This window comes from Prionailurus viverrinus, chromosome A1, assembly GCF_022837055.1.
Source record: "Prionailurus viverrinus isolate Anna chromosome A1, UM_Priviv_1.0, whole genome shotgun sequence".
Taxonomy (NCBI): domain Eukaryota; kingdom Metazoa; phylum Chordata; class Mammalia; order Carnivora; family Felidae; genus Prionailurus; species Prionailurus viverrinus.
In genome coordinates, this window is record NC_062561.1 from 1,740,171 (window position 1) to 1,761,437 (window position 21,267).

At 55.1% G+C, this 21,267-nt stretch overlaps 2 protein-coding genes across 3 annotated transcripts in view; one reads left to right on the forward strand and one right to left on the reverse strand.

Annotated features, from left to right (window-relative positions):
* Positions 1-899: 899 nt before the first annotated feature.
* Positions 900-19,350, forward strand: IL17D (interleukin 17D). Of its 2 annotated transcripts, none has more exons than XM_047850282.1 (3): positions 900-951; positions 1,318-1,613; positions 18,895-19,350. In XM_047850282.1, the coding sequence occupies exons 1-3, from the start codon at positions 937-939 to the stop codon at positions 19,211-19,213; spliced, it is 630 nt and encodes a 209-aa protein (XP_047706238.1). In that variant the 5' UTR covers positions 900-936; the 3' UTR covers positions 19,214-19,350. The 2 variants fall into 2 exon arrangements, with proteins under 2 accessions (XP_047706238.1, XP_047706246.1); XM_047850290.1 differs by lacking the exon at positions 18,895-19,350 and adding an exon at positions 3,524-6,861.
* EEF1AKMT1 (EEF1A lysine methyltransferase 1) overlaps positions 19,346-21,267 on the reverse strand; it is a 31,300-nt gene continuing 29,378 nt past the window's right edge. The window contains exon 5 of the mRNA XM_047850260.1: positions 19,346-20,555. Coding sequence (XP_047706216.1) covers positions 20,488-20,555 — 68 coding nt within the window. The 3' untranslated portion in view covers positions 19,346-20,487. The remainder of the gene's footprint in view (positions 20,556-21,267) is intronic.

Here is a 21,267-nt window from a genome sequence, read left to right on the forward strand (position 1 = left end):
CAGGTATCACGGAGTAGGAGTTCGCCAACAGCGTAACAGACCAGGGGATGCCCACTCGCAGATGTAAAAACACAAGTTGGGTTACAGACTTAGTGCTTTGATTTTAGAGTTGCTAGAAGAGGCACAGAAGGTTCATTTCATGAGTGTTGACGGGAAAGGCAATACGGCCTCTCACCCTGTTTAAAGGAGACTTTTTGATCGCTAACAGAGTTATTTCTTAGAACTACGGAGTCTCGGAAGAGGAGGTCGTCCTCAAGAGGAGAATCCTTCTAGGTCTTAGCTCATTCCTTTTCCAGATGGCCCGTTCTGTCCTCGGAGAGCTTTCATTGCGAGAAGAAATCTTTTTGCCCTGAGCCGCAACCTTTCTCCCCCAACCCACTTTCGAGCCGTGGGGGCTTGCAGGCCGGGTCCTTCCGTCCTTCCTTGCGGGCCTCCTTCGGCCGGGCCGGCCACCCCGGCCTCTCCTCCCCGGCCGCCGCGCAGCACACGTCCCGGGCCTCGGGAGCCGCGACAGTCGCCCGGTGCGAGTCGGCGCCGCCGTCCTCGGAACGGCCGGGGCCGGGGGCGGGGGGTCCCGGGCTCGCGGGCTCGCGCAGTCCAGCAGGGGCGAGCGCGCGCCAGTCCCCGACGCGCGCGGAGCGGCCCCGCCGCGGTCCCCGGTCCGCCGACCTCGTGCCGCCCGCCCGTCCCCGCGCGCCTGCCGACGCGGGGGAGGAGACGCCCGAGGGGGGACTTCCTGCCGCCGAGTCCGGTTCGGGGGGGCGGCCCGCACCCCGGACCCCGCGCCGGCCCCTCCTCGGCCGCGCGGCCCCCGCGGGAGGGAGGCGGGCGGATGACGAGGGTGTGGGGGCGTGAGTCTGAGGGCGGCGGGCTGCGGCGTCGCTGGCCGGCCGGGCGCGGCGAGCGGAGCGTCGAGGTCGTCGCCGCCGCGGGGGGATGGCGCGCGCGGGGGTAAGCGGCGCGGGCGGCCGTCAGAGGCACTCGCAGCCCAGCGCGCAGCAGCCCGGCAGGCACACGCACACGCGCACCCCGCAGCCGCCCCCCGCGCGGCCCCCGGCTCGGGGCGGCGGCGGCGGCGGCGGCCCGGGGCGCGCGGGCCGGCGCTGGGCGGGGCCCCGGGGCCCCCTGGGGCGGCGGGCGGGCGGGGGCGGCGCTCGGGGGCCCGTCTGGTCAGCACCCATCCTCCGGGCGGGCCTCACGGTCCGCGGCGCGACGGGGGCGGAGGGGTGGCGTGGGGTGGGGGTGGGGGGGCGGGGGCGCCCACCGGCTCCCAGACCGCGGCGGGGCGCGGGCGCTGAGCGGCGGCCTGTCTCGCAGGTCTGGATGCTGGCGGTCGGCGTTCTGCTGGCGCTGGCGCCGGGCCGGGCCGCGGGCGCCCTGAGGGCGAGCAGACGCCCGGCGCGGCCGCGGGGCTGCGCCGAGCGGCCCGAGGAGCTCCTGGAGCAGCTGTACGGGCGGCTGGCGGCCGGCGTGCTGGGCGCCTTCCACCACACGCTGCAGCTGGGGCCGCGCGAGCAGGCGCGCAACGCGAGCTGCCCGGCAGGGGGCAGGCCCGGCGACCGGCGCTTCCGGCCGCCCACCAACCTGCGCAGCGTGTCGCCGTGGGCCTACAGGTGAGCGGCGGGGCCCGGGCGGGGCGGGGCGGGGCCGGGGCAGGTGGGGCCGCGCGGGGCGGGGCGGGGGCCAGGCGAGCGGGGTGGCGAGAGGGGCGGGGCGAGCGGGGCGCGCGGGAGGCGGGCAGGTGGGGCGGGGCGGGGCCGGCGGGAGGCGGCGGGTGGGGCGGAGGGCGCTAGGTGGGTCCGGGAGAGGGGCGGGGGGACGGGGCGGGGCGGACGGGGCGACGAAGGGCAGGTGGGGGGGGAGGGGCGGAGCAGGTGCAGAACGTGGGTGGGGAGCGGTTCGTGCCCACAGGAGCCCTGTCGCCTCCCTGGGAGGAAACGTGCTTCCCGCTCTTCACCGTTTCGCCGTAGGCTGTGGAACGGACGTTTCTTGAGTGCCTGTTCTCGGCCAGGTGTGTAGTTCGATGGGCTCCGCGGAGGACCGAGCCAGGTGGTTCTTCATGAAGTTTTCCAGCGCTTTGTACGGGAGGCGCTTGCGTGGAAGTCCTGGTGTGGCAGGCCACAGACGTCTCTGGAGTGGCCGTGGCGGTCCAGGCGCTGCTGAGCGTTGAACCGTCGGGGCCCATCCTCTGAGAGTGTAGTCTAAGGGAGGAGTGGGGATAGTTGGGAAAGAAACCGTCGTGCGAGGCGGCACGTGACTTGACGCGAAAGCCGCAGGTGGGACCGTGTCGAGCGGCGCGGGGGATCGGAGTGGCGTTGGAAACGGATGCCGGAGAGCGGACGTGATTCCGAGATTGGCCTGGTAGAGGGGTCATCTCGGAAGAGAGGAGCAGCGCGCGCGGCAGGCCGGGGTGCCCCGGGGCCTGAGCCGGGAGTAGTGAGGCCGGGGTGTGCCCAGCGCGCACTTACGACTGTCCTCTTCCCCGCTGTTTCGGCGGACTGTCATCGCCGTCGAGGGGCTCACAGCCAGCCGGACACCGCCACACGTGGAAGAGGCCTCAGTGAAAGAGCGAGGACAGGGGTGGTCCCGAGGGAAGCAGTGGCTGATGGGAAGGGGGAAGAGCCTGAAGAAGCGCGAGGGCGGGTGTGCTTGTGCGTGGCCGGCAGTGGCTGCAGAGGGAGCGGGAGTTAGGCCCGGCCTTAGGAGCAACGCCGCCGGTCCGAAATGCGTCCTGTAGGGTGTGTGTTGATCAGGGAGGTCGTGTGACCGCCTCGTGTTTTGGGAAGCCCTCCCTGATGAGGGAGGGATGGGAGGGGGACGCGCCGGACTGACGCAGCGCAGTACTTCCGGCAAAAGGCAGTTAGGGTTTGAAGTCAGGCGGTGGCGGGGGAGAAAAGGAGACTGGGATCCATTTGAAAGATATTACTTACAGAAGTGAAAGCGACAGGACTTGATGCATGCTGATCATACGTGGGAGTGAGGGGGAAGGAAAGGGTAGAACAAGCTAATGCCTCCAGGCTCTAGTCCACACAGCTGTTAAGATGTGCAGAGAGAGGCGCCTGGGTGGCTCCATCGGTTAAGCATCCGACTCTTGATTCCGGCTCAGGTCATGGTCTCAGGGTTCATGGGATGGAGCCCCCATCAGGCTCCATGCTGACAGAGTAGAGACTGCTTGGAATCCCCTCTCTCCCTCTCTCTCTTTCTCTGCCCCAACCCCCCTAAGTAAATAAATAAAGATAGATAGATAGATAGATAGATAGATAGATAGATAGATAGATGAGGGCTGCCTGGGTGGCTCAGTCGGTTGAACGTGGGACTTTGACTCGAGTCATGATCTCATGGTTGGTGAGTTCAAGCCCCACATCGGGCTCTCTGCTGTCTGGCCCACTTCAGGTCCTTTGTCCCCCTCTCACTCTGCCCTCCCCTGCTCACACTCTCTCTCAAAAATAAATAAGAAACCTTTAAAAAAAAAAAAAAAAGATGTGCAGAGAAAATGTAATGATTTTGTCTGAAACCAATCTAGGCCTCTCCAAGCCTCCACCTGCTGGTCAGTGGGCCTACCTTCTCCTGGCTACTGGGCAAAGAACCGAGTTCCCTTGTGGCTGAGCTCCCTCCCACCATGGACGGTGGGCCCAGAACCCCACCTCCTGCCTTCATCATCTCTTCATTCACCTGATGCCCTCAGGACACACATGTTGAACCATTCATTATGGTGGCTTCATTCTCTTGCTTTCCCTCTTTCTTCCTGCCATTCCCACAGCCCAAAAGGGTGGACTTTTATATCATCCTTCTTCCTCCAAGCTCATGTTATACCTTTGATATGCTAAATAGCATTAAAGAAACTTGGAAGATCTCTCAAAACAACAGCTTGGCTTTTCCAGACAGAAGTGCTACCTCTGCATTTTTCTACAATGAATTCTAATCTCTCCTGGCAAATAGATGCCTCCCAGACTAGGCTGTGGGCCGAAAGGCAGAAGCGTAACACACAGCAGTGATTTTTCAAGACCTCCTGTTGGGCACGTCCCACATTGCTGGCTTGGACTGTTGATGGTATTTAAGCAAAATGGAAAAAGTGAATGAGGAGCATTTTTTGGAAGGAAGTAAATTCAGCACTAGGCCCGCTGAGTTTTATGTGCCCGAGAGGAGCAGATGCGTGAATGACCACGTGGCCCGCAGGTGGCAGGCCAAAGGAGAGATCGGGGCTGGAGCGCGGGTCAGGCGTTGTCAGCCCTAGAATTCTGCATAGTACGTTAAATTGAGTCGTCCTTACTACCTTTCCTGGGGACTGACACCTGTGTCCCCTAGGAAAGATCCAGGAGCCGCAGGGAGGACGGAGAATGGCTAAGGGAGGTCATGGACAAGAGCAACACACGGCATGGAGCGGTCCTGGCCTAGGCTGCCCAGGTCTGCCCGTGGAGCCTTTGTGCTGTGCGGAGCCGGGGGGCGGGGGTTACGTCTGCATCAGGTGGCTGGTGGCATCATCTGCGTTCTCCGTGTTACTGTTAGCGACGGAGATGCAGTTGCTCCCCCAGTGAGCAAACGGAGGCTCTCCGCCTCGGAAGGAAGGACAGTCTTCGAGGGATGGGCACTGGTCAGGACTGCACGTTGCTGGGTGCTGACGCGGGCCCGGCCTTCTCCCGCCGGGAGCCGGCTCTGCCCTCCTGGCCTCTGACCACTTCCCACTGCCTCCTGAGTCCCTGGGAGCCTGGGGAAAGCAGTGCGCGGGAAGCTCCAAAGCTCTTGCGCCTAGAAGGTGCGTGGAAGGATAGGATCGGTTTCCTCGTGGTGTCGTGGTGCCTGTGTAACCTGGGGGAAGAGTGCGCTCCCCCGTGCAGCCGTGAGCTTGGAATTGGAAGTGGTATTTAAGGCTAGAAACAGTCAGAACTCTTAAGGAGGATGGACGGGGAAACGGACTGTCGGTCCGAAATATTGAAAGGCACAGAAAGGACCACTTAGGTGGGTACGATAGAATTTAAAACAGAAATCTGGATTATAAGGTGGCTTTTTACTTTTAGCGGGGATGGATCATCCCATAAATGGTGTTGGGACAACTGAGTGACCGGCTGGAAAAAACACGGTTCTATCTCACTTCCACGTACAAATAAATTCCGAATGATTCAAAGATTTAAATGTAAAAATACAACCACAAACACATAAAAAACATGGTCAGTTATATTTACAGCCTTGGAGTGGAGCTTTAGAGAGTAGCTCACAGACCCCCAAAGCCGTAAAAGACAAGACCGATAAATTCAGTTACACAATTATATGCCATTTCTTCTTGGCAAATAAAGAGTAAAATAAAATTAGAAAGATACAGAGGCCAACTGGGAGACGTAACCCACGTCCCAAAGGGCTCCTTTCCTAAAGAGTTCCCGTAAACCAGTGGCAAAAATGTGCACCGAAACAAGGAACGGAAGCTGTGGCCGGTTCCTGGGGAAGGAGGATCGAATGGCAGTCGTGTGGAACACCAAGAGATGCCCAATTTCAGGCACCGTAAGTGAAATACATATCAGAACAATGCTGAGAAACCTTTATTTATTTTGGGGGTGCCCGTCAGGCTCTCTTGGCAAGGCGGGGGAAGGCATTCTCATATCGCAGAGGATGCGAATCGGGACAAGCGGGTGTTAGCTATCCACGCTTCAAATTCGACCCAGCAGTTCCATCCCAACATCCCCCAAAAGGCAACTAGTTGGACAAAATGCCGCAAAAACAGCCAGAGAGAGGAATGGGGTGGCTGCACACCCGCCTGAGGCGAGCAGCCCATCACTGCCCACGGGCGGATATGGCAACGTGCAGTGGAGTGAGGACGGCAGGCTGCCTGCGTTTGTGTGCTAGAAGACAAGCTGTTACATAACATGTGCATATATAAAGTGGTACTTGAAAATGTACACACACACACACACACACACACACACACACACTGGGGCCCCTTTGGAGCCTGGTGATCATGGTGCCTTTTGGGGGGGGGAGCCTGGAAACTGGGGGCAGAGAGTAGGAAGGACTCTTACTTTCCACTCCTTTGTTACCTTCGAATTTTCTGCCATGTGCATGTATTTTTTATTTCAAAAACATCTCAATTTTTAAATTGAGAGAAGAAAGGGAAATTCTCCAACTGTGAGGAAAACGCAGATAGCAAAGAAACAAAATTCAGCAGGTGACAACGGCCTTCGATGTGGGGAGAGCACTGGTCTGAAAAGAACTGCCCTGACAGGCCGTAGGGCTTCCAGAGGAGGCCCCGCAGATCCGATGGAGCCCTGGTGCCCCCACAGCTGGGCTGTGCTGCGTCCGAGGACCCAGGCCTGGACAGGGCATGAAATCGGCCCAGGGGACAGGCATTAAATGGTAGAGCCAGGGCCTAACCCCGACCTCCGATTTCATTGAGCCCATGCTTCCCATCAGTATGCTAGTAAGAAAAGCAGCATTCAACTTCCAGAATATAAAAATATTTTCTCATTTACTTTGTGGCATCATGTTTGTTTCTCTTAAGCTTTAGAAACAAAATGCCAAAAATAAAATCCATGTGATTGCTCATTAAGCTTTTTTTTCAAAGCCAAATTGACACAGTAAGAAATGTATTGGAAGAACATTGAGGTTTATTAAGGTTTAAGGTACACATCACTCATTTACGTTGACACCTCAAAGATAAACACCCACCGATACTCGAAATAATTTTTAAGTTGTTTATATTTTTCAATTTTGGGTCGTGGTCTAAAGATAGCTTTTCTCTAGGATAGGAGTCATGCACAATAATTTAATTTTAAGCTTTACTACTTTTCTATATAACTCTTTTCCTCCTGGGAATTTAAGAGACTGCACCTAAATTTATTTGACCATAACTCCAGGATCAGAGGGAGGGCAAGGAAGAAATGGAAAGAAGAAACAGGGGAAGTAGGAAAGAAGAGAGAGAACAGGACACTGTAGGGGGGGGGAGGTTGGGGGAGCGAGTGACTTAGAAACAGCCCACATGGGGCGCCTAGGTGGCTCAGTCTGTTAAGCTGCAGGTCATGATCTCCCGGTTTGTGGGTTCGAGCCCGGCGTCGGTCTCTGTGCCGACAGCTCGGAGCCCGGAGCCTGCTTCGGATTCTGTCTGCCTCTCTCTCTCTGCCCCTCCCCCGTTCATGCTCTGTCTCTCTCTCTCTCAAAAATAAATAAATATTAAAAAAAAAAAAAAGAGGAAGAAGAAAGAAAAAGAAAGACAGGCAGCCACCACCCTGGAGCTGGAAGACGCGGTGAGACCCCCCTAGGGGGCAGATCCTTCCCGCGGGTGGCAGGGGCCGTGGGGGTGGGGGAACAGCCAAAGGAGAGTCCGACGGCACCCGCGCCAGAGGGGCTAGGCTGGTATTTTCCCGTGCCCGTGCAGAACCCAAGTTGGCCCCACTCCCTAGTTCCAGAACTTTCAGCAGGTGACTTTCAGGACGAGGGGCACGGCAGCAGCAACAGCTTCCGGCTCACGCGTGGGTCGGGCGAGGTGACCACCGCCCCCCGGGCCAGACCGGCGATGCCCATTTCCGGGACGACCTTCACGTTCCGGGGGGGCGATCGTCGGATGTTTAGCAATGCCGCACTTGGGAAGGATTTTCGTCGGGAAGGGCTGGAACGGGAAGCGTATTTTCGCCTCCCCCCGCCGCAGACCGTCGGGCCAGCCAACCCCAACCGTCCCGTCTCCCGGGGCGGCCACGGCAGCAGCGCTGGCGCCCACCCCAAATCCTGGCGAGCCCGGGCGGTGCCCGGAGCGCAGTCCCTGCCGCTGGCCTCCTGCCTGCACCGGGCACCGCCTTTCACACCACTTTCCCCTCGTCGTGTCGCTTTTACAAGCGTGAAAGGAATGAACGTTAACTAGAGAGAGAAACGTTGGGAGTGTAATGTTGAAGTTATCCCCGCTGCAGCCAGCCCCCTTTTAAAATGTCATCTTTCCCTCAAATGCCCCTCTCCCCTGGGGCACTCGCACGTTTGGGTCCCGGCACTAAGAGGGTCCCCACGGGGAGGGAGGGGCCACGGCCCGGGACCTCGGCGGTGCCGCCGCGCCCACCGTGACCGACAGGGGGCGGCGCCGCGCCGACCCGCCGGCTCCCGCGCCCGGGACCTGGCTTCTCGGGGAGGCCTGTCCCGGGCGATCTTTGGAACTGGGGGCGTCCTGTCTCGGTCGTAGCGTTTCCCCTCAACAAGTTCACTTTTTCCAGCGTCCCTGCTTCAAGTCTTCCGGTTATTCGAATGGCTTAAGAACCAACTAGAAAGCCTGTCTGCCTCCGAGGGGTATCTGTACGTGGTGCGTGGGCACAGGTGCCGCTGGGCGCACGACCGGAAGGGCCGGGGAAGGGGCGGGGAGGAGGGGGGACAGGGCAAGAGCAGCGCCCCCCCTCCTGCCCGGTGGGGGGGTCTCCAGTCACAGCGGGCAAGGCGGCGGGGGGAGGGGGTGCCCTGCTCAGCAAGCCCCGTGTTGTAGAGCAGGAGCCGCAGCACCTCGTTGAAGAAATGTTGGTGTTTCCCCCCCAAAAAGCTCTTTATGGATGTGACCTTTGATTCGCCTCAGTACCGCGTAGATTTTTTTTCTCCGAGCTACTCAATACTGCAGGCTCTACTGCACCTATCACTGCTTCCCAGGGTAAAAATAAGAGCATTGTCACGGAGCATTGTCATGGGATTAAAGTCTCTCTTTCTGAAAATAGATGCGCTCGTGGTTTTGCTTTGATAGTTATTTTCTTCAACTGCCCGGGCTTTGCTCTGGCATTCTGAGAGCAGCCAGGGATGATGATAATATTTCATCCCATCGTCACCTCTTCCAAATTTCCTCACCTGAATAAAATGTCTGTACCGTTAATACCAACAGAAACATTGAGCCAAGTCCTGGAAGGAACACACATACCACGAAGTGAAATTCCTTACGGAGTCTGTCTTCCAGAAATGACACATGAAGATTTTGAAGGACAGTACCCTGCTCACCAAATTAATGGGGTCAAAGAGAGTGATCTACTTGAGGACTCTTCCAGAATTAAATAGAGTCTAAGCTAATGTTTTGATATAAATTATTCCTCGTAACCAATGAATGGCAACAGCTGGTTCGTTTCAGATCAAGGTGGGCGCCACCCTTCTGCGCAGGAGCTTCGCCTGCCCCAAGGACGGACACATCAAAGATGGCTTTGAACCCAAATTCTGCAGATAGTTAAGCCACCCCGTGGGCATGAGCTATGTTTTTCCTTTGAAGAGATATTTCCCAGCTGCACTGAATGTGTGGCATCTGCCGTGACAAAAGAATGAAACCCTTTGAGCAGTTCTGGCCCTCATTCTGATTTCCCTTTCTCCCCCTTCCTCTGGGAAAGCTTTTTCTCTAAATTGTCTTCCACATTCCTTTCCAAGCCATCACTGTCTCTCCAGGCTTCCCTGATCGCCCGGATGAGCAGATTTTACGTGGCGTCAATGGATTTCAATGGCGTCAATGGATTAGTTTACCGACTACCCCCCTCCTCTCCCCTCTGCAGAGCAGACTCGCGCAGCTGCAGCTGGCCTGTGCGGGCAGGGCAGTGCGTGGGGCTGAGCTAGGTGAGCAGAAGACTTTGGACAAGCCCCTCGCCCTGTGGGTGCCTCAGTTTCCTCCTTGAATAAAGGGAGAAGACGGACAGGCGGAGCCCTTCCAGGTTCCCAGCAGCCCGGAGCCAGCCCGGTTGGCAGGAGAGCCGGGTCAGTTCTGGAGCCTGCCTCGCTGGCTCGGCTTCAGGGCCGACCCCGATGCCAAGTTCAGGATCACAGCGAAGTTAACCTCAGTCCCCACACAGGGGCAGGGCTGACCCCTAACTCTCCTTGGCCGGCGAAGAGGGCCAGGTGAAGCCCGCTGGGGCTCTGACTCCCGGCATCAGGTGCCAGGTCAGACTTTGCTCTCCCGGGCCCATTTTTTCCATGTCCTCTTTCAGGAGAAATGCACAACTGATGTTTCCCTGGAGGGGCCAGAAGAGCATTTTCCAGAGTTCCTTGGCAGCATGCGTTGAAGATCTTGGCCCTCTCAGGCCTCGGGGAATGGAGGCGGGGGTGCAGCTCAGGCTGCTGGCCACAGCTTTCCAGTGGAGGGAATCTGTTTGTGGTCCTCATGACCCCGGCTACTCCCTGGCGGGCGAACAGAGCCCCACCCCCCGTAGCAGCTCTGGGCCTCGTCACGCACCATTCTTTCCCCCATGGTCTCATAACCACCCCCTCCCAGCTGTGGGGCTGGTTCCAAAGGGAAAAGGCAAGGTTGGAAGGTTACACAAACCCCATCTCAGTGACTCATTATCTCTCTTAGACCTGGAGACGTAATGGCCTCTGCCAGGGCTGCATTCTGGAATTATCTAGGGGGCTTTAAAAAACTACCAACACCCCGGCCCCACGCCGGGGCCGTGAATTGCAGATCTCTGGGGGTGGGGGAACAGTGATCACTGGTTCCGGAAGCTCTTTTGTGTGTCTCTGGCGAAGTGCAAGTGAGATCTGCACACCGTCCTCTACAATGCCAACTGCTTGTTGGGTGAACAGTGACCTTCTGCGTTAGTTAGACTCCTGCAACTGGTGGGATCATGAAATTTGGGAAAAGGCAATCATCCGGTTGTTTGCCGTCAACGCAGTCAATCTACGTATGGCTAACCACCTCCCGGGGATGTTGCTGACTTTGCTGACGGTCGGTGTCCCCACTTCAAGTGAGCAAGACGAGTCACTTGGGCAGCTTCTCGGCATGTGGAGCTCCTGACTCAAGGCTCAAGTGTGAGAATCTGTTTTTAACAGACTCCCACGCGGTTCTTTTGCAGGTGGTCCGAAAACCACGGTTTGGAAATTCTTGCTTCTGCCTTCTCTTTATTGCCTATCTCCCGGGCAGAAAGACGGGTATTTTTCAGAAGAATCTTAGCTCTCAGGAAGGGAAGTTGCTTATCCTCAGCTTTCCCCGAGGGCTGCCAGATGTCTTTGTATTACCATGGTTTCAGAAGGTCTTGATATCTGGTAGAGCGAGTCCCCCTCCGTCTTCTTCAAAATTGTCTAGAGTATTCTTGGACTTTTTCCTCTTTCTACAAATTTTAGGATCAGCTTGTCAAGTTCTAAGAAAAATCTACTGGGATTTTGCTTAGAACTGCACTGACTTTCCAGATTAATTTGGGGAATTCTCTGGTATCTCAGAAACTCCATGGATTACGGTGTCCTTTCTAAGCAGAAGACGTTGATAAAAAATAACACATTAATAGTCCTGCCATCAAGAAGTTCGGGGAAGTAGCCTGGATCAGACCCATCCACTCAACCACAAAGAACCAGGCAGGGGCCATGACTTGCCCAATGTCACCATCGGTAACTAAATTGGGCTGAAATTTTAGGTTCAAGTCTCGTATTGACTCTATCCCACCCTTAAAAAAGTCTATTGAGCTGAACTCATTGACCTTACGACCTGGCAAACCATGACCCCTGAGGCAATTTCGTTTGCACTTACACCTTTTCAGCCCTTGTGGGTCTCCAGTCTGAACTGGAGAAGGCATTTTCTCCCACTTTGTACCTGGGTTTGGGGTCTTGGAATGGCTGTGAAGCAATCATACTGAGCCTCTGCTGTTTTGAGATCAAAATAAGTCTATGTTTCGCAAAGCGGGAAGGTGAGCCGTGCCGGCCGGTTTGTGCCAGTAAATCCCACGGCTATACTTGGGCATCAGATAGAGCGCAGCGCGTGGCTGCGGTTCTGTCTGCTGGAATGTACTCATTGTTCTCCCGGTGGCAGTCCTCGGGGAACCGCTTCGAATTGTTTCCTACCGAGTTCAGGGTCCCAGGGGCAGTGCTCTTTTCTGTCTCCTCTGCCACTTACATTCCTCTCCAAGCTCAGTTTCAATCACCTCTAATCATCCCTGGAGGACTTGTCCTTTGTTCTTGGATTAAGCTGGGCCAGCTGTCATTCGCTCAAGCCAAGCTTCACACGTGGCCCCAGGGACACTTTTGGATCCCGTCAGAGGGGAAAACTTGATTTGTTTCAAGTATGTTCCCGTGCCAAGCTTCCACGGAGCAGCATGCAGAAAATGTGAAGACAAAAGAATTATTGCTTACGAGGAGGCAAGACAGCCGTGCGGGGTTCTTGCTGGATTGCATTTCCATGTTTGGTAAGAGAAAAGGATCCCTGTCGGAGTTTCTTCTGTCTCGTTTTTGTGGCGGCTTTCCTTAACCAGGAAGCACTCCAAGCTGGAAATTTCCTCAGAGTGTTGAGGCAGGAGGTTGGGGTGACAGGTTTTGGCTTCGTGTCTGTCCCCTGGCCATCTGAGCTTGCAGACCTTTTCTCCTGACCCCTTTTCCCTCCCCCAACTAGTGTCCTTCACCATGCGTCTGTCTTGAGCTTTTTGTCTTCCACGGTGCTTGCTGGCGTCGATACCTACAATACTGGGTGGCAGGGGCGCGATATGCATCGTATCCCCTCCTTTGGTAGCTCATTTCTACTTTAAGAGAAACCTCCTGGTCATGAAACCACGATTTGAAAACCATCAGTGCTTACGCCTTCTTACTGTTTTGTGTCCCACATACCAGGCAGAGGCGGGGGCAGGCAGATGTCTCTGTCACAATGCCTTAGCCCAGAGGTGTTACTGTGACAGTGGAAATTTCAGTCTGGGGGGACTTGCCCGGTAGGGGTGGGGTAGATATTTTGTCAGATGAGCCGTCTGACCATCACAGCATCAGGTGACTGTCAGTTCTCCCGTCATTAACAGACGGTACATGGGTTGGTACGTGGGTTGGTACGTGGGTCGGTACGTGCGCGCTATGGTGCAGAGAAAGACAAATCCCAGTTGTTTGGAATCGAAAGGGATGTTTGATGCCCCCAGGTCACACGAGCATTCCAGAGGAGGAAACTGAGTCTGAAGAGGCTGCCCCAGCCTTGATTTTGTCCTGGACTTGGGTCTATGCCACTATCAGAATGATCTCTCTAAACATCCACTGATCATGTCTCTACGTGCTTCGGGTCCTTGTGTGGCTTCTGGTGGTCTGGAAAGTAAAATCAGACTTTTTGCTCTGATCTTCAAGGCTCCTGTACCCGTCACATTTCTTATTAAATCTTCACCCCCTGCACTCTTAGGCATGCACTGCAGCTGCAGCCACCCGCTCGCAGATTCCCACCCACCTGGTCTCCAGCTTTCCTGCCCTGGGGGTGGGTTGCTCAGCACTTCCTCCCCCTCCCTCGTCCAACTCAGCCCTCCTTGTTCTCTAAAGCCACCTCGGACTTCCCTGGCGACTTCCCTGGCGTGGTAGCCTTGAGCCACCCGCACGTTCAGGGTGGTCTGTGGGCTTTGTGTTGCTCTGGGGGGCTGGCTTGAGCATTCATGGAGGGGCCATACCCCCTCCCAGTGCCCACCTTGGGAGCTTAAAAATTCTGCCGAATTAATAATCACTACAGACCTTCCATTTGGCAAATTCCCAGGGCACTGTGTAACTTCACAAGCATTTAGCACTATTTGTGTGTGTGTGTGTGTGTGTGTGTGAACACTCATGTATTTCATGTGTATCTCGAAAAGATAAGGACTCTTAAATAAAACCACACAGTACCATTAACACACTGGAGGTTAATACTTCCCTCATATCTTCTAATATTCAGTCAGGTCAAAATTCCTCGATTATAAGCATTTTTAAACTTAAAAATTTTTTTCTCTGTATTTTTTCTGTTATATTATTTAAGTCTGTGTTTTGAAATAGTTTCAAACTAACAAAAAACATTTGTGAAATCAGTACAAAGAATTCCCATGTACCCTTTACCCAGATTCCCCAAACGTCAGCATCATAACTCAGCAGAATTATCAAGAGCAGGAAACACACATTGATAACAGTACTATAATCTGGAGACCTTATTCAGGGCAGCCCACCAATACCCCCTTTCTGCTCCAGGATCTAACCCAGGCTCACACGTTGCCTCTGGTGGTCCGGACCCTTTAGTGGCCTTCAGCCTGCAACAGTCCCTCAGGTCTTTGTCTCTTGTGACATTGAAGAGTGTGGTCAGTTGTTTTGTTGAATGTCTCTCGGTTTGGGTTGGATAAGTTTTTTAAGCAGCCATGATATTTCATCCAAAAGGAGACACTGCACGTAGAAGGCTGCTCGACTCACGACCGCACCGAGACAGCAGGTGTAAAGCAGGCCAGCGACACCCCATGCCCGGGGCTTAGGTCACTCTACTCAATGCTCTTTTGGGTTCCTCCCTTTCCCGCTTGGAACAAACATGTGCTGAGTTTCCCACATTCTGTATGTTGTTGGTCATATCCTCACGGTGCCATTTAACGTGTTCCTCTGTCCCTATATTTCCAGTAAACCAGCCCAATCAACTCCAGTTTTTGACTAGCCCCTCTAAAGCATCTGCCTTCCTTGGCTCAGGGAATGCCACTCCTGATTCTGGCAATCTCGACAATGAGACATCTTCTCCCTTAAAAGTTGGCTTTCCCCTACTTGGCAATCAAAAAGAATGAAATCTTGCCATTTGCAACTATGTGGATGGAACTGGAGGGTATTATGCTAAGCGAAATTAGTCAGAGAAAGACACATATCATATGACTTCACTCATATGAGGACTTTAAGACACAGATCAACACAGGGAAGGGAAGCAAAAATAATGTAAAAACAGGGAGGGGGACAAAACATAAGAGACTCTTAAATATGGAGAACAAACAGAGGGTTGTGAGAGGGGGGACGGGCTAAATGGATAAGGGGCCTTAAGGAATCTATTCCTGAAATCATTGTTGCACTATACGTTAACTAACTTGGATATAAATTTAAAAAAATAAATGTAAAAAAATTTTGAAAAACTGAAAAAAAATTATACAACTAAAAAAAATTTGGTTTTCCCTATCTTTCATTTTGTCTCTCCATACACTCCCCTGAATGATCTTACCTAACCACCCTTAACTATATGCTAATAATTTAAAAATCTCCACCTTCAGCCAGTATCTCTCTCAAGGAATCCAGACCATCTTCTACCCTGTAGTCTGAAAGATCTGTCTGAAATCCCATCTGATTGGATCACTTACCTTTTTAACATCCTTCCCATTGCCTTCAGGGTCCAATCCAAATTTGGCCGTGGATTGGAGGCCTCTTAGTGACCCAGGCTCCACAGATGGCTCCAGCCCATCTTGTAGTTCCCCGTCTAGGCCGTGGTTCCTAACACCGACTTAGTCCCTCCACTGTAGGCTCTGCCCTGTGCCCTAACTACCCTTTCTCCCCTCTTCATCTGGACGAATCCACCCAGGAACCACCTTTGCTGGGAAGCCTCCCCCGCTGCCATGGCTGGATACACCCTCTAAGTGTGTGTGCATTTGTCTCCCCGGACGTACAGTAGATATGTGTTTCACCTACATCCTCACTGTCCGAAACGTCACTGGCACTCAGGTGTTGACTGAATGCTGAAGGTGACTGGAGGCGGTACAAATTCCTTTTCCTTTGAACTTTAAGTTACGGTCTCATATGGACTTCAGGGTACGAAGGACAGGAAGCTGTGTGGTCCAGACCCACTGTCACCAGCTCACCAGCCACTGAACTCTTATTCTCATGCTAGGCCACAAGGATGAGTAGAAATACGGCCCCGACTCCTCCCTCCCAGGGGAAGGCGTAGAGAAAGTGAAGCTCTATCTCACGGGCACCCAGTGTTAGGAGGATGTGGGGCATAAAGAGGTTAACTGACTAAGGGAATTGGAAAACTTTTAACGATCTGAATTGGACCCTGAATATGGCAAGATTTCATTGAGTCGACACTGGTTTGGGGGCGAGGGCATCGAGCAAACGCTTAGCTGCGGCACTTGCAGGGGGCACGCTGCTTGGGGATGACCGGAGGCTGGGACGCGCCAGGGATGAGACACGAAGGCTGGAGAGGTGTGGGGACCACGTGGTGGAGGCCTCTGAAGGCAAGGCAAAGGGCCTGGACTCTTCCCGACACGGACCCCCATAGCTCACCCGCGTCCCCCAGTGAGGGGTGGGAACGAGGCTTCAGAGAGGAGGCTGAAAAAGCTGGGACGTTACGGTGGACAGCTTCATCAGTCCTCGCGAGGGGAGAGCTCACCACGTTCCAAAAGCTCCTGATGGCAGAACTCAGGAAAGCGTAGCGGTAAGAAGCTCAGAAAGCCTTTTTCGGCTACTATTTTTGTGTTCATGTTGGAGGGAAGGATGAACACACAAGATCGGTGCAGTTTCAGTGCCGGGGCCTCGGAGATCACTCGATTGTGCAGACGGCCCCACCCTGCCCTGCTCCTGTTTGCGTGTAACAGGTTTATCAGCTCTCACCCTGACTCTGCCCGGGTAGTTCGAGAGGGAAGCGGAAGGGGTCTGTGACCGAGCGCTAAGCCCCCAGCAGGGACACCTGTGTCTGAGGCCCCCTTGCTCTCCGCGATGCTGCGCCCACTCTTCTGGGCACCCCAAAGGGGAGCCTTGGAGTCACTGCTGACTTCTCCTCTGACCTCGTGCTCCTCATTCAAACAGTGGCCGCGTACCTGGAGATGTCCCTCTTGGCGGGCTCCAGTGGCAGGTGGGCCTGGGTCCTCTGGTGTAACGGTCACCCTCCTGCCCCGTGGCACCCTGCCGGTTCCTGGGCGCCCTGGCCTCCTTTCTGTCTCCGTGCAGCAGGTGCCGTCCAGCTCACCCACCGCTCTGCGCTCTGGGATGCACGGCTCCCCGAGTTCCTCCAGACTGTGTAAATGGCACGGAGCTGGCGGCGAGTAAACTTGCTGCTGTGTGAAGATAACCGCTTCTAGACTCTTCCCCACCCAATCACGCTTCAGTCCACTAACGTCCAAAGATGTTGGATCCAAACAGAAAAAGAAACCCATGTCCTTTCCTGACACATCTGGAGCCACCCGCCCTCATCCAGCCACTGACCGAGAGTTAACACTTGCCTCACCGACACGAGCTTCTCGATGGAGAAGCCTCTTGGCCGATCGGTCTAACGATCCCAGCACTGCCATGCTTCAAGTCCATTCAGGCTTCCACCCCCCACGCCCCCACTCACAGCCAGCACTGCCCGTCTGCCCACCTTTTAGCTCCTTTCCGAAAGAAACCCTCAGCTCTGTTCTGGGACATCCCCGCCCCCACTTCTCCTAAGCCCCCTACTCCCCGTTCTTTAATTGGATGGTCCAAACACACTTCTTGACCGGAAATTTCTTCACTTTGTGGATGAATTTTAGTCATTAGCAGCGAGGACCTATGGAAGAACCAGTCCAGAGGGGTTTCCATCTGAAGGACGTACAGCTGTGCAAACTCTGCAGGGTGAGGGCCAGCTCGGGCCACTGTCCCTCCCTGTGCGGCCACACTCCGCTCTCAGAGCACGCATTAACAAAACCCGGATGAGAAACCATATACACCTAGAGTTCTTGTCTGTAAAAACCTTTGGGCACACCTCATTTTTTAATTTTTTTTTCAACGTTTATTTATTTTTTTTGGGACAGAGAGAGACAGAGCATGAACGGGGGAGGGGCAGAGAGAGAGGGAGACACAGAATCGGAAACCGGCTCCAGGCTCCGAGCCATCAACCCAGAGCCCGACGCGGGGCTCGAACTCACGGACCGCGAGATCGTGACCTGAGCCGAAGTCGGACGCTTAACCGACTGCGCCACCCAGGCGCCCCTGGGCACACCTCATTTTTAAAAGCTTAGATCATAGGCCCCTTTGGCACGGCACACTGGGGGGCCTCCTGGGCTCGGCATGTTGTAGGGCTGAACATGTGGCTTGAGAGGTTAGAAGTCATGGCTTCTGACTCTGAGAGTTTAGGGTCCCTACGACTCGGCTCCAGAAGAGGAAGAAACATTCATAAGAGGACTGTACACGTTTTCAATGGGGAGATTAATGGAAGTGAGAATTTGGGGTCATAGCAATCCCCTGTGTGAGGGGACATTAGGGAGGGGCCCTGGGTCCCCACTAGTGACCAGACGGCCTCTTGGCTCACTGAAGGGGATGATGGGGGGGAGGGGTAGAGTTCTGTCTGAAGGTGCTTTTTTTTTTTTTTTTCCTCCCAGGGAGCCATCTGACTCCGCCAAGCCCTAGACTCCTCTGGCATTGTGGCAGCAGGCTGTTTTGTAGGTGTTGACGTTGGTTCTTGGCGTCTGACCAGAAAGTAGGGAGCCTTGGCGGAGGATGGAAATGATCACATTTAAACCGGCGTTCATTTCCCCAGTGTTCCGGGCTGGCCAGGCTGCCCTCCCCAGTGCGGCTTTGGCCCCTTAACAGAGGAGGGCACACAGACCCTGACAGACAGATGGACACAGAGCCTACCCTGTGACCTTCTGGACAGGTGTCTCGAGCAAAGGCCCATGGCTGTGTCAGAGCCCGGGGGGCCAGTGTCTGCTCCTTGCAGAGATGGCCCCTTCCTGGAGACCAGTGTGGGCAGGCCACCTGGGGCTGCAGAGCCCGGTGGCCGGAGGGGAGGCAGATCTGGGGCCTTGGGGACCACTGCTCTAAAGCTCAGGGCTGGAAGTTGTGGCCAGAGGCACAGAGGCCTTTCAGGTTCTGGTGGGTGTACCGGTCACCTGTCAGTGAGCACCCCGCTGGCTCACCGGCCCCCCGGCCTCTCTCAAGCCGCCTGCTGCGTCTGCCAGGCTGTAACTTTGGTGATGAATTTCAGGCATTAGCGTGAATATATACATTTTCCTTTTCTATGTATGTTAGCGCAGACTCTGAGAGCGTTGTCAAGGAACGGCCTGAGAGTAGCTATAAACCCTGTCTTCACCGCTTGACATCCGGCGGACTCACACGGTTGACCTGTTAGATCGGGGTCTCGCGTGGACGCTAACCGCCCGCCAGATTAACCGCCGGCGCCACCTTTCTTCCTGCCCCAGTAACCAGTGGTCCCCGGGCTTACCGGTCCCGAGGCCGAAATCTTTTGGAGGCTGCCCTCTCTCCGCGCGTCGTGTGTTCCGTTGCCCCAGGGCACGAACTGAGCCCGCGCCCTCTTCCCTGCAGAATTTCCTACGACCCTGCCAGGTACCCCAAGTACCTGCCCGAGGCCTACTGCCTGTGCAGGGGCTGCCTGACCGGGCTCTTCGGGGAGGAGGACCTACGTTTCCGGAGCGCCCCGGTGTACATGCCCACCGTCATCCTGCGGCGGACCTCGGCCTGCGCGGGCGGCCGCTGGGTGTACACCGAGGAGTACGTCACCGTGCCCGTGGGCTGCACCTGCGTCCCCGAGCAGGAGAAGGAGGCCGACGCTGTCAACTCCAGCATGGACAAGCAGGGCGCCAGGCTTCTGCTCGGCCCCGGCGACAAGCCGGGCCGGCCCTGAGGCCCTTGCTGCCCGAGGCCCGCGTCCCCGGAGCCGCGTCGCAGGCGAGAAAGCGAGGACGCAGCGAGCAAAGGGGACAACGGGACGCGCCTGCGCGGGACGGGCCCTCGGCCCGGCCGGCCGCCCTCCCACCCCCGCTTTCCTTCCGGCTGCCGGAAGTCACCGGGGACGCGACGTCAGGCCGGCGGCGGCGGCGGCGTGCGGCCGGGACCTGCCCAAGGTGGCCGGAGGCGGCGTGCGTCGGCGGCGGCCCTGGGGCTCCGAGCCTTCCGCGCAGCGCCGCGCACCGTCCGGGCCTCCAGGGGGAGCCAGGTGCTAGGCGGTGCTTCCGGAAGGCAATTGCTTTAAAAAGGTGGGATACATACCTGCCTTTTTAGTCCACTGCTTTCAACGGAGGAAAAGCTATTTTTATAGGAGTTTTGAGCAATTCTATTAAGAACTTTTTACGTCACGTGCATTTCCTAACCATTTCGTTTTCACTTGCTCTGGCAAGATTTTTTCAGAAGCACGATTGGAATCTTCAGATAAACTTTTTAGCTGGCGCGGTGGCCGTCCCCGGATTCGGCCAGGCCCCAGTCGCTGACCACACCAGAACGGACGGGGCTAAATGTGACCCGCTTCCGCTGAAGGTCTCCGCAGGCTGCCGCGCACCGGACAGGGAAGCCCCGGGGCCCTGCTCGCGCCCCCAGGCCAGGGGTTCCAGGGATCTCAGACTTGGTTTGTTCAGGAGCATACCTGTGGCTGCAGATGCATACAGCTGAACGTTTGTTTTCGCTTTGAAAGCAAGTGGGGCCGAGTCAGAGGTGGAGGGATGAGGCGAGAGGTAGAATGTGGTGTCTGTGCCACGTGTCAAGAGTCCAAGTCTGTTTCAGGGCCTCAGGAACTAGCGAATGGGAGAAGCCGGCCAACTTACGATTCCCAGAAGTCAGTATTGGGGGCCTCTTTTTCACACCCTGCGATGTGAGCTGAATCCATAGTCTCTTCGGTAGGTTGAACACCATTATTTGTAAAAGCGAGAATTTCTTTTTAAATCATTAAAGCAACGGTGGATGAAGGGTACGTTGGCCGCGTGCGTTTCTCTTGGGGCTCGGCTGGTTTCCAGAGGAAGCTAACAATCTTCACTTTATCTTAATTCCGTGGTTGAGATTTAAATTAAGTCTCATTTGGTCTTTGAAAGATCAACTGCTCCTGCAGTCCGGACACCCCAGCCAAACCAAAAAGTGTCTTTCACTCTCAAGCTTCAGGGGCTGCACGAATCCCGGAGCTTTAGCTTCCTAGTTGCCGAGAATCAGCCTTAGTTCGATCTGGAGGGAAGGTTCACGGAGAGAACTTTCAACTTGTGCTAAATAATGACAGAAGTTGTACATGAAAAACACATTGCTGAGCAAAATCCAGATTTTCCAAAAATTCAGAAATTCAAAATTGAAAGTGCTAGCTGTGGACAGTTCTAGACAGTCTGGGAATTTCTTCTCCGTTCCACCTCTGAAGCGGTGGTGAAAGTGGAAAAAAAAAGGTATCCCTAGTGGTAGTATATCTGGAGTACGTTCTTGTCCAGGAAGCAGAAGGTTTGGAGCAAACTTTCACTGCTAGCTCAACAACATCAAATTCGTAAGTTAAAAAGTGCTTTTCAAACCACTGGTTTAGGCAATTGTTCAGTCACTGCCACTGCTGGGTAACATTTTCCAGTTACTCCTCAAATATAAATAGTGCAAACATCAGAGGAGAATAAACATTTGGAGAAAAGATCACGATTTTATTGTATTATTAGCTTACCTAAACTTAGCTTGTGAAAAGGTAGCACATTCCCAGTGGAAGAAATTAGCTTTCCATTCTATAGAACCAGAAAAGCAACCTTTCTTTGTATTTTTTCTCTGAATGGAATATTCATACACTTAATATTCCTCGAGCACTTGCCGTGTTCCAGGTACTGAGCCCCTGGGAGATACCTGTAAGCCAGGTGCAGTCTCCACCCCTAGCGAAAATATAACCGGCACTGGCTCTCCGAGCAGCTGGGTGTTTGTGGGCCACTCCTCACAGGAAGCGCTGCCCGGTGA